General features: G+C 42.2%; 1 protein-coding gene across 1 annotated transcript in view; it reads left to right on the top strand.

Annotated features, from left to right (window-relative positions):
- The window catches only part of flt4 (fms related receptor tyrosine kinase 4), a gene marked incomplete at its 5' end in the record, with an annotated part of 50,226 nt that overhangs the window by 23,840 nt on the left and 13,457 nt on the right, over window positions 1-12,929 (top strand). Inside the window, 3 exons of the mRNA XM_016241644.1 lie at window positions 5,121-5,229; window positions 8,212-8,553; window positions 9,797-9,943. Of these exons, the coding sequence (XP_016097130.1) occupies window positions 5,121-5,229; window positions 8,212-8,553; window positions 9,797-9,943 (598 nt within the window). The remainder of the gene's footprint in view (window positions 1-5,120; window positions 5,230-8,211; window positions 8,554-9,796; window positions 9,944-12,929) is intronic.

Raw genomic sequence — 12,929 nt, 5'->3', positions numbered from 1 at the left:
TAAAATCTTCAGAGAGTTGTCATGATTGAAATATATTTCTGTCATGACAACTCTCGAGGGATTAGCATGGTGATGGATATGACAATGTTAATGTATTTGGTCTTGGCGAAATAGATCTACTACGCTGCTGCTGCTGCTGAATTGTTGCTGCTGTTGGTTATTGCTGTAGTTGTAGATTATTGCTGCTGCTGCAAGCAAGTACGGGAACTTGCTACTGCCAATGCATACGGTGATACGGTGGCATGAGTATTTAAGACATACTGCTGCTGCACAAATAGCATATAAAATAACCCCGTAGCAGATCTATACAGGTGGAGCTGGGGAAGGTGGAGGGTTTCAGAGAACTCTGAAAGCACGCTGCAGGAATCTCAAGTGAATGCTAGCCAGCCATATAAATGCAAGGCAGTAAGCTCATTGGCTGCATATGCAGCATGAACCAATCAGCTTGTGCCAAGTCGTTTAACTCTGAATATCATCAGTTATGTTAACACCCCGTCAGAATGCACCATCTAGAGTTTCATGACTGAATTATAAATTTAAACACAAACCGTAAATTACTGCTAATGGAACAGCTCTTCTTCCATAATTCCACAGAGAAACCTTTCATCAGATTGGACTTCAGGAATGGATCAGTTATAGAGGCAAAAGAAGGACAAAAATCTGTCTGGCTGCCTGTGAAAGTGTCAGCGTACCCCTTACCAGAAACACAATGGTAAAAAAGTCAAGCTACATGTCCAACATACATGAGCAACTTGTGAACCCTGTGTTTGCCATATAATCTGAATGTATTTTTTATATCATGTAATCGGTCATCAAATTACATCACCTTGCTCCACTTCTGAAACAGCTTTGGCTGACCACCAGGCCCTCAAATAAAGACGTTTTACCATCCAATAAATCCTTAAAGGATAAAATCAAGTGCCATCCTATATTTTTCTTATTGATGAACGTCACATTATGGAAACAAAATGTCATGGACACGTTTCATCTTTAAAAATAGTCATGAATGTGCATATACTTATCCAAACACTATAATGTTGTAAATCATCTATATGTGTGCAGGTATAAGAATGGCAAACTGGTCACCAGACGGCCAGAGTTCAGCCGGTTTAGGGTCCAGCAGCATGCTTTGGAGATCAGGGAGGTGTGTAAGCAGGATGCTGGAGAATACACTCTGGTCCTGAAAAACACACGTGCAGCTCTGGAGAAAAGACTAAACTTTGCTCTCATAGTCAATGGTAACTCTTTCAATGATGCTTATATGAAATATCTGCAGTTTTGTATTAGGTTGATCCATTATCAAATAGAAATCAGGGTTGCTGTACCTTGGTGGTTAAAAATCTAAGCTGCAAACTGAAAGATTATAGGTGTAGTATAATGATGATTCATCAAGTGAATGAAGATGAAAAATAACGCATGAAAAACCTTCTTGGATATGCATTTTTCTTTTCCTGCACTAGCATAAGGATGGTAGGTGAAAGCTAAAAAGCATGGACTAAAATTTTAAGACATCATGGCTGTGGTCGCTTTATAGATACACTACCGGTCAAAGGTTTGGAATCATTAACATGATTCCACAGGTTTTAGAAAGAAAGTCTCGTTGATACAAAATACAGTAAAAATGGTGATAATGCAAATTAATATAGCAATTTAAAAGAACTGTTTAGTTCTGATAGTTAGTAGTTCATGTTAGCTCAGGTACATTACATAATAGTAACAATTACAGATTTTAATAATGTATTAGTAAATTAAAAGCATATAGTAAATGTTGAAATTAATGTGAACTATGATTAATAACTGCTTAATTAGTAAGTTTTTATTGCTGGTTCATGTTAAATAATTTAATTCACTAATGTTGACAAATGGAAACTCATTCTAAAGTCTTATAGTGATATTTGTCTTACATTTCTTGATTTGCATGGTTAGTTCCTCCTCAGATCCATGAGAAGGAGGCAGCAACACCTACTAACCCCTACAAGAGGAGCAGTCGACAGATGCTCACCTGCACCGCCACCGGGACCCCTCCAGCCACCATCACCTGGCAGTGGAGGCCGTGGAGCCCCTGCGGTCTCAACAGCACAAGCAGAACCCTGTAAGAAACCACTGGATCGACACGCCACATCTGACACGTTTTCTGAATCATGCTAAAAATCTCTGCCTGTCAAGAATTCATGTCATAGGGCTGAGAATGTACATTTGTATTTATACTTTTAGCAGGTGCTTTCATCCAAAGTGACTGTTGAGAGGTTAAGAGGTGCTCCAAACATCTCAGGTCTCAGGATGTTGCCACTCTGAAGGGATTGCGCTCCCAGTGTCAACACTGGATCAATGGGAGTATAAGTTGATCTGGCGAAGCTGTCGAAATCACTATCGAATGTTGAACGCCAGCGCTTGCGGTTCACGTTGAGTTCAGAGTGGATAGTTTTTGTCCCTTTTGGCGATGTGCCCACAGTCTCTTACTGGTCGGAGACGCTCTTTCCCGTGTTTTCAGAAGCCTTGTTTATTTTTGCTGCAGTAAAGGCTGAGCGGGCGGCGTGGTGGCAGCTTTTTTTCCTTGTTGACTAGAGATAAGGCAGCAGGGGAAGGTGGGGAGGTTAGGAGAGCATTAGGGATATTTATAGTGTTCAGCTTGGTGAGAGCACAGTGTGAAGGACAGAGGCCTGTCGTCTAAACAACAGGAAACACAGAGACAGAGGCATTTAAGCATCCTCTGGCCCTGAAAGAGGACGCCTTGGATCTTCTCTGTGGTTTGAGTCGCTTCTAGAGTCTGGGTCGGAGGGATTGCGCTACGGGCAGCAGCTGAATCATTCAGACAGGTCCAGAGAGAGCTGGAGGCGAACCGCAATTCCCATCTCACAGCTGAGGCCTAGAGTCCTTGATCACACTCAGACCAGCACTCAGAGTGCATTATATATTTATCAGCAGTTATTATTTCTTGATATCAGGCTGTGAGTTCCACTCTGAGGGTGTAGATATTAGCACCATTCCAAAACCAAGTGAGCCGCCTACCTATACAGTCTTTAAAGCAATATATGGCTAATTCACAGCTGGCATGGTGGGATTTTAATAAAAGTTGGCTATGCAGTTGGCTATGCAATCTATGCCCTAAGCAGTTTTTTTTTTTTTTTGGTGCTACATGACTCAAGCCAACTTTGCGTGAGTGGAAAGTTATCGTGCTTGGTGTTAAAAGGTAGGTTCGCAAATTTACAGTATGTGTAAATAACCGTTCTAATTCTATGAGAATAGCAAAGTCCACACCACAACTATAACCTTAATGACACTGAAGAATATTGTTGGAATGATTTTCAAACATTGACAGCCAATCAGAATCAAAATATTGAACAGAAGACAACACCTCAGTGCGCACTTATAATGAACAGAACTTTATCATCTGTTGGTGTGAACAGTAATATAGATATCTTTTATCACTTATATAGTTAGCAGTGTATGTCCATAATGCATTGCTACTAGCTCAGTGAATACAATCATAGAAGATTGCGAAGAGGTCAGGAGATATTATAAATATGCTGCTTTTTATGATATCTTAAGACAGCACTGCGAGTATCCTTGGCAGAAAGGGCAATCCAAGAATGCACTGCTCAGTGAAAAAAATGATCCAAGATGGCAAGACAAGTCAAAAGATATGTTTTAAATATTGTAAACAGGCTATATTTATTTTATTAAATTCCAATACTGTATATGTACCTTGGATACATATTTTTGTTCAGAGCAGTGCATTCTGGAATTGCCTTCTTTTCAAAGGAGCACACGCTAATTGAGTAAAAATAATAATTTTTAATTTGATTAAACTATCATTTTTTTTCTATAACAGTACTATACTTTATAAAAAATATATTTATGACATCTCTTGCCAGTTTGGAAGTTTATTTGATTATTTCACTGCCTTATATTGTGTGTAAGGTTGGGATGATTCTAAGGGCCCTCTTTAGATTGGGAGCCCCCTGGAATGGGATTTAATTCAATACTATTTTCAATCAAGCCTTGTGTCATGACGTGCTGTATGATGCCTTAAAATGCGTTCTAGGTAGACTGCTAACTAGGTTTTGCAACAGACCCATTGTGTAAATTCTTTGAAATGGTTTAAAGGCGAACGCTTGTGTGTGGCCTTCATTTGTCGTTCCTTACTTAGCTCTCATCACACACAGGAAGACAGACGCATCTAAAAGCTCTTCCTGGTGTGGGAACTGTCAATGTGCGCATCCTGCATCTGATATTCCCGCTCTCCCTCCCTCTTTCTCATTCCCACACACACGTTAGGGAGTAATATTCTTAGAGTTTATAAATGCAGTGACACTGATGTTTTGTCCACAGACATTTTGTAAACATGTTCAGTGGTATTCATAGTTGTGTTTATATTTTCACAGGGGTCGAAGGGGTCAACGAGACAAGATTCCTATCTGTCAAAACTGGATCGGTTTGGATCCTGAACACGCTGTCAATCCTATCGAGAGTATTGAAATTTTGACTGAGATGGTGGATGGGAAAGAAAAGGTTCACTTCCTGTTTGAATTATTCTTATTTCCTGAAGGTTTCCCTTGAATGTCTGAACCAAAATGATGTGCCCGCAACCTGAACCCTGAGTGTTTTATGTGCCACCAGATATCCGAAGCTTGACATCTAGGGTGAGGGAGGTGGTGGGGGCGAATGCGTTACAATTTCCACTTTCGAAATATTTAAACACATCTTCCAGTTCTTGCTTCCTGGATGGAGAGGGAATAAACACACATTAACACAGCACTATCTTCCTGTTTTCTGTCACACCTGTGAGGTTATTTCCTGTGTGTGACCCTGGGAATATGAGTGGCAGGGGAAAGAGAGACTAACACAGTATAAAGCTTAAAGGGATAGTTCACCAAAAAGTAAAAATTCTGTCATTATTTATTTACTCTTACTGTATTTCTTTCTAAACCCCTTTCTTCTGTTGAGCACGAAAGGAGATTGAACCCCACTGGCTTATTTTTCAAAACATCTTCTTTTGTGTTCCACAGAAGGCAGTCTATACAGGTTTGTAACAACAATGTAAGGAAATAATGACAGAATTGCCTGTGATCCAAATGAAAACAAGTCAGTCTTTGAAATTGCTTTTGTTGTTTCCACAGACTGTCAGCCGTTTGGTGATTCAGAGCGCCAATGTGTCAGCTATGTACAAGTGCTCGGCAGAGAACAAAGTGGGAAGAGATGAACGATTGATCTATTTCTACGTGACCAGTGAGTTTCACCAACACTTTTGTGCCAAACAAAGCTATGTGGATCTTCAATACACACAGCTTCCTGATGGACCAAATTAAATCCTGCCCTACATTTTTTCTTGTTTAAGAAGCTGTTTCACTCGGATAATACTTCACAATAGGGAAGAAAAGATGATCACAACTTCTGTTTCATGAAAACTTTAAACCAGAGTATTAAAGGGGTCATATGATGTTGCTAAAAATAACATTATTTTGTGTATTTGGTGTAATGAAATGTGTTTATGCGGTTTAAGGTTCAAAAAACACATTATTGTCCACATACTGTACATTATTGTTTCTCCTCTATGCCCAGCCTTTCTGAAAAGCGTCGATTTTTACAAAGCTCATCGGTCTGAAAAGCAAGGTGTGCTGTGATTGGTCAGCTATCCAGTGCGTTGTGATTGGCTGAATACCTCAAGCGTGTGACGGAAATGTTACGCCCCTCACCATACTGTTGATGCCGTGTCCCGGCCGGAGCGAAGAGACAAAAACATTAAAACCCATTACAAACAAGGCATTTGTTGCATTCAGTGGGGACATAATTACGGATTATAAGGATTTATACTGTCTTTTTACACGTTGCTCTAATCTCCCAGGAAACATAAAAATGCGCTGCACACATCTGAATATTTGGGTTGAACTGTTCTGGAACAGTGTTGTAAATGCAACTTAACCACTAATTTCTAGTTGTGTCCTCTTTTGGAAGACCAAACAAAGTAGTTTCGCTTTCACAACGAAACACAGCGTCACACACGGCGGCCTAGAGTGAGCGGTGGCTGGCAGATTCGAAGAAGGAGTGGCCGGCGGGCTTGCGGCAACCCCGGGCTGGACTCTGCTTCGTCCACGGTGAAAGCCGATCTGGCGATCCACAGCGCAAAGTTGTAGTATTTCCTCAGCGACCAGCACGGATCAGCTCTAGGCATGATGAAGCGGATATCGTCCTCTTTTGGAAGACCAAACAAAGTAGTTTCGCTTTCACAACGAGTCACACAGCGCCTTCACGACATGGCGGCGGCAACAACAATACTACAGCGAGAATAAAAGTTACGCCTTCTTTCTTTGCGTGAACATTTGGGCGGAGTTATGCAAATCTTCCCACATAGTGATGTAGACATGTGGGGGAGTGTTAGAACGAGCCATTTTAGGTAGGCGTGGTTGACTCTTAACTTTTGTAAAGAATATCTCTTTGGATTTGAGACTTCAGTCTTTGCAACTTTACAGATCTTCTTTATGCACCAAGAGCTTGTAACGCTCCAAAGAGAAAGGAAAATTTTGAAATCGCGTCATATGACCATAACCATAAACTATAAAAAATGCAGTGTTATTTACAGTAAAAAACAGCAGCTGTGGTAGCCAGAATTTTACTGCAAAATTTTAAGTTATATAGATTAAAAAATAACAGTCAACAGTAAAAAAAAAAAAAACATATTTCGTGACCTGAAATAATGTAAATATATCAAATGACTAAAATCTGTTTAAAATTGGTTACCCTTATAATATACTGACAACCACCTTAAAAAACATTCAAAACATTCTCAAAAACCTAACCTTTCATTGAAGTAAAACAATTGAAAATGTGGGGAAAATCTCATTATGAAATAAATGTTTTTCTCTAATACATGTTGGCCACAATTAATGGCACCTTAACTCTGAGTCTTCTCCTATGATGCCTGATGAGTTTGGAGAACACCTGACAGGAGATCAGAGACCACTCCTCCATACAGACCCTCCTCTTAAATTTTCCATAGGGTTCAGGTCAGAGGACTGGAATAGCCATGGCAGAACTTTTTTTGTTGAACCCATTTTTTGTTGATTTTGATGTTTGTTTTAGACCATTGTCTTAATGGAAGATTCAACCATGGCCCATTATAGGATTTCTAGGATTTCTCAGGTTTAAATTTTTTTATCTGTTGACTCAACTATTTTCTCCAATTCTCCAGTTGGAAATGGGAATTTTTGTGAAGCATAACAATCTTTTGCTGCACATTAGAACTATATTCTTTGGTTTTACTTACTGATGTATTATTAAGAGAATGTATCCTTTGTGTTCCCTCATATTTATAATAAGATGAAACAGGAAGCCAAGGCTGGACAATTTCATGTTCTTAAGTATGCTAAAAATTGTAAATCTGAATGGGTATATACTTCAATATATTTTACTCATAATAATTTCTAGGGGTACCAATATTTGTGACCAACGTGTATTAGAGAAACACATTTATTTAATTTGTTGCAACCACCAAAGCAAACCAACTTAAGCTCAGGAAGAATCAAAGACATTATTTTCCCCCAAACTTAATTTTTCTTATTTTTTTCACATTGTGGTTCAGGGCTTCCATACTTCTTTAACTGGGCATGCAAACTAATTCATCAGAGATGATAAGAAACGTCATAGCAGGTGTTGATTCAAAAGTAGGGATGTTGCCACACACACACACACACACACACCACACATCAGTTTTACACTTTTACACATTAGTTTTATATTAAATACAATGCCGTAATCGAGATCTGGCAGCATTTTTTTACACTTGGCCGAGCAGTTTTCTTGCGCATTAAAATCACCCACATGCTAACAAACCAATGAGACCAAAGAACAATTATCATAATATGTAGCGATAGATAGATGCATAGTGCCAAAGCTGCTGCGCATCCATTTAACAAGTTTTTGTTAAACGTTCAACTGTTCCAATGGCTCAGTGGTAGAGCATTGCGTTAGCAGTGCAAAAGGTTGTGGGTTTGATTCCCAGGGAACACACATCCTGCTAAAATATGTATAGCCTGAATGCATTGGAAGTCGCTTCAAAGCATCTGCTAAATGCATAAATTAAATTAGAAATTAAAATCAAAAATGATTATTTTAGAGTGTACAGACAGAGACATGAATACCTTAAGTTGTGTGGTTTATCCAGGAGATGTGTGCCATTATTTTTCTTATTATTCATGTTTATTTTCTATTCAGCTATCCCAGAAGGTTTCGGGATAGAGATCGAGCCCTTGGAGGATCCGCTTGAGCAGGACCTGGTACGGTTGATGTGTAATGCAGATAATTACACCTATGAGAACCTGCGGTGGTACCGTCTGGACCCGCAAGCTGTTCCTCCAGAGCTGGACTGCAAGAGTCTGCACCAGTACGCCGAGTCTCTGGGGGGGAAGCTATCATTCCAGACCACCAGCAACAACTGGGTGCTGGAGCTCACCATTACCAACATCCAGCTACAGGACGAGGGAAACTACGTGTGTGAGGTGCAGAATCGGCGCAGTGGAGAGAAACATTGCCACCGCAAGTACATCCCAGTCAAAGGTGAAGATCATTCATTGATCAATTTTCTAGACTGGCATGTTCTGTAAGTCAAGGGACCTACTTTCAAAACCTAGTGAGTGGTCTTGCTGTCAGCATGCTGTTTGATACTTATTTTCACCTTTATTTATATAGTGCTTTTAACAATACAGATTGTGTCAAAGCAACTTTACAGTATTACATAGGAAAATAGTGTGTCAATAATGCAAAATGATTATAGTAAACACTCAATTTTCAGTTAAAGGCAGAACATCATTGAATTCAGTGATCATCCAGCTCAGTTCAGTTTAAATAGTGTCTGTGCAATCAAGTAGACAATATTGCTGGAAATTAAGTGTCCCTAACTAAGCAAGCCAGAGGCGACAGCGGCAAGGAACCAAAACTCAATCGGTGACAGAATGGAGAAAAAACCTTGGGAGAAACCAGGCTCAGTCGGGGGTCCAGTTCTCCTCTGACCAGACAAAACCAGCAGTTCAATTCTAGGCTGCAGCAAAGTCACATTGTGCAGAGGACTCCCGGTGGTCGTCTAGGAGACATGGTCTTCACTGGGGATCTGTCTCTGCGTTTCATCTAGTTGTCCTGATCTCCGCTGACATTCAGGGCTGTAGAGGTCATCTCTAGGTCCTGATCCACCATCTGGTCTGGATACGTACTGGATCCGGGTGACTGCAGTGACCATCTGATCTGGATACAGACTGGATCTGGTGGCTGCGGTGACCTCAGAATAAGAGAGAAACAGATTAATATTATCGTAGATGCCATTCTTCTAACAATGTAGCAAGTACATTGGGTGTTATAGGAAATGTAAGTGTAACTTATATAGAAAGCTAACTTCTAAGGTGCTTAGAAGTAAGGATTGAAACAAGTACATTTACATTTCCCATAACACCCAATGTACTTGCTACATTGTTAGAAGAATGACACCTACGATAATATTAGTCTGTTTCTCTCTTATTCTGAGGTCACCGCAGCCACCAGTATTAAAAAATATTGTTTCATTAGGTTTTGGAACAGAGGTTGAATGTGGATTTTGTATATTTGACTTTTCATTGTCCACTGATAAGGCTGTCTGTACGTTTTGAACCAGATACATCTCTTTTAATCATGCGGGACTGTTATTGCCCAATGTCAAAAATGGCCAGTATGTTTATAACGTGTCTATATGTCCCTGGCACTACAAATTATTAGCAATGAAGATCTAACCAAAACTAAAGACCTATTCTCTCTCTCCTTGTGTCCGTTCCAGCATTGGAGGCACCACGATACCGTAACAACCCCACCAATCAGACGGTAAATGTGAGCGAGTCGCTGCAGATGGAGTGTGATGTCGAGGGCACACCCTCTCCCCAGCTATCCTGGTTTAAAGATAACCAACCCCTCCATCAGATATCAGGTTAGTCATTCATGGCTGTCCTTCTCCAACGTTATTAGGGGTGTTGGACCCACTTATGTGTCTTTAACTACTATGTCCTAACATTTAAATCAATCATTTGATACAGTGTACTTACTGTGTACATACATGTTTTTACATCTATGTACACAGTAAGTCTATATTTAAAAAAAACACCTGCATGGATGTCTGTGATTAATATCTGTAATTACATCTATAATTACAGTGTTACCCTACCCCTACCCCATAACCCACTGATAAACCTAACCATATACCAGCTAGCAGCACATATACACATTTCTTAAACATAACAATGAAATAGCAAAATATTAATTCCCAAAAAAGTTGTAAAGGCCAGAATATCATAGAGACGTTGATGGCGGGTTCTTTTGAACTGGGCCATGAGCAACCACCCAGAAAAAAAAAATTATAACCTAAAAATGGTCACATCCATATGAACGGTTTTATTTAAAAAGTTTATTAAAAAATATAATTTAACATCACCGAATCAACCTAAATAAAATATATATCAACAAACTCATTTCATTAAATCAGGTAGAAATAGCGGTTTCATGTAATGATTACTGCTTACCACAGTGTAGAAAACATTTAGCATCACCTTACTATGCCAAACATGTTACAGCTGTATAGCGATGCACTAAACATTCAGAATACCCTAGCAACCGCATATCAATGACCTGGCAACCACCCAGGACACCACTGCTGTAACGGAAGAGGTCTGACACAACAGGTTAGTGTATATAAAACAGGTTTATTTGGTCACAGAGAGTAGTGGGGTAGGGTCCAGAGGATGTTATGGTGGATGAATAGTTCGAAGGATATGATGAGTGGGGGAATCCGAGTCTTTGGCTTTACAGGAGCTGGAATGTAGGCAGGAGGAACACACACCTCAGCGATCCTTGAACAAGGAGGAACAGGAGACACTAGGAGGAACACAGGAGGTATTCAAATGGAAGTAGTAGCAAAGTCATTGAGTCCTCTACGTGTATACGAGACCGGACAGTGAGGGTGTCTGAGGTGTGTGCTTTTATGCAGGCTGGTTAATGAGGTGCTTGATTAGTGACAGGTGCTCAGTACTCAGGTGAGAGGGATCGTTGTGATTGGGTGGTGGTGGAGCCTGGCCGATCTGTTACAGTACCCCCCCTCCACGGCCCGCTCCTGAGGGCCAAAAACCCTGACATCGTGGTGGTCTACCTCTGCCCCGAGGTGCCGGCTGATCAGGATGGGCAGCATGGAACTCAGACATTAAGGCGGGGTCTAGTATATCGGTCCTAGGTACCCATGAGCGTTCCTCGGGTCCATATCCTTCCCAGTCCACAAGGTATTCCAGCTGACCACCACGGTGCCGGGACTGCAGACTATCCTTCACCTTGTAGACGGACCCTTCATCCAGGATCAAGGGAAGAGGGGGTTCCTCCGTCTGGCCAGTCTCTGTGGGGAGAGAGACAGGTTCATGTTGAGGTTTCAGCAGTGATACGTGGAATGTGGGATGAATTCTGTACTGTGAGGGGAGTTGGAGTTTGTAGGTGACCGGGTTGACCTGTTCCAGGATGGTGAAAGGGCCAACAAATCTGGGACTGAGCTTTTTACAGGGCAGGCGCAGTCTGATGTCCCGAGTCGACAGCCATACCTTCTGTCCTGGTTGATAGGTAGGTGTTTCAGCTCTTCGAAGGTCCGCGGTTGTCTTCTGCCTGCGCACTGCCCGTTGGAGATGGTGGTGAGCAGCGTCCCAGACCCTCTCGCTTTCCCGGAACCAGTAGTCCACCGCCGGAAAATCAGAAGGCTCCCCGGACCAGGGGAACAGTGGAGGCTGGAACCCGAGCACGCACTGGAAGGGATTGAGACCAGTAGAAAGCTGTCGCAGGGAATTCTGGGCGTACTCAGCCCAGCCCAGGAACTGGTTCCAGGAATCCTGGTGGCCATGGCAGAAGGTTCGCAGGAATCGTCCCACCTCCTGAATATTCCTCTCCGTTTGACCATTTGATTGTGGGTGGGATCCGGACGAGAGGCTTATGGTCACACCTAGGAGTCTGAAGAAGGCATTCCATACGTTGGAGATAAACTGAGGCCCCCTGTCGGAGACGATGTCTTCGGGAATTCCATAATAGCGGAAAACCTGATTGAAGAGGAGCTCAGCTGTTTCCAGTGCAGTGGGGAGACCTCTGAGAGACGGTCAACTATAACTAGGATGCATGTGTTACCTTCAGAGGGGGGCAGGTCAGTGACAAATTCTACGCCAAGGTGTGACCAGGGGCGATTTGGCACCGGTAGAGGAAGGAGTTTGCCAGATGGTAAATGGCGCGGGCTCTTGGACATGGCACAGTCTGGACATCCTTGCATGAACCTTCTCTCATCCCTTGCCATATTGGACCACCAGAAGCGACCTCGTAGCAGCGAGAAGGTGTTGTTGGCCCCTGGATGGCCAGTGCCTTGGGAGGAGTGAGCAGAGTGAATCAGTGGGGAGTGTAGTGTCCGTGGTATGTACTGGCATCCTGGAGGACAGCCCGGCGGATTGTTGGGAGCCGTGTTGGAGGCCACTGAAGGGGAATTCCATTCAATGGGACTGACGATCATCTTAGTTGGAATGATACTTTCCGGTTCTTCTGGGCCTTCCACATGACTGTGAATACGAGACAAGGCGTCTGCCTTGACGTTTCGGGGACCAGGGCGATAAGTAATGGTAAAATTGAACCTGGTAAAGAATAATGCCCATCGTGCTTGGCGGGGATTTAGCCGTTTAGCCTCACGGAGATATTGGAGGTTTTTATGGTCGGTCAGTACGGTGAATGGATGAGCTGCTCCCTCCAGCCAATGCCTCCACTCCTCTAGGGCCAGCTTGATGGCAAGGAGTTCTCTGTTGCCGATGTCATAATTATTTTCCGCCGGGCTGAGCTTCCGTGAGAAGAAGGCACATGGGTGGAGTCTGGCTGGGTTCCCCTGCTGCTGGGACAGCACTGCCCCCACTCCT

This window comes from Sinocyclocheilus grahami, unplaced genomic scaffold, assembly GCF_001515645.1.
Source record: "Sinocyclocheilus grahami isolate Dianchi unplaced genomic scaffold, SAMN03320097.WGS_v1.1 scaffold630.1, whole genome shotgun sequence".
Lineage (NCBI taxonomy): Eukaryota > Metazoa > Chordata > Actinopteri > Cypriniformes > Cyprinidae > Sinocyclocheilus > Sinocyclocheilus grahami.
The sequence above is the reverse complement of the archived record's forward strand: the minus strand, read 5'-3'. Positions and strand labels throughout refer to the sequence as shown.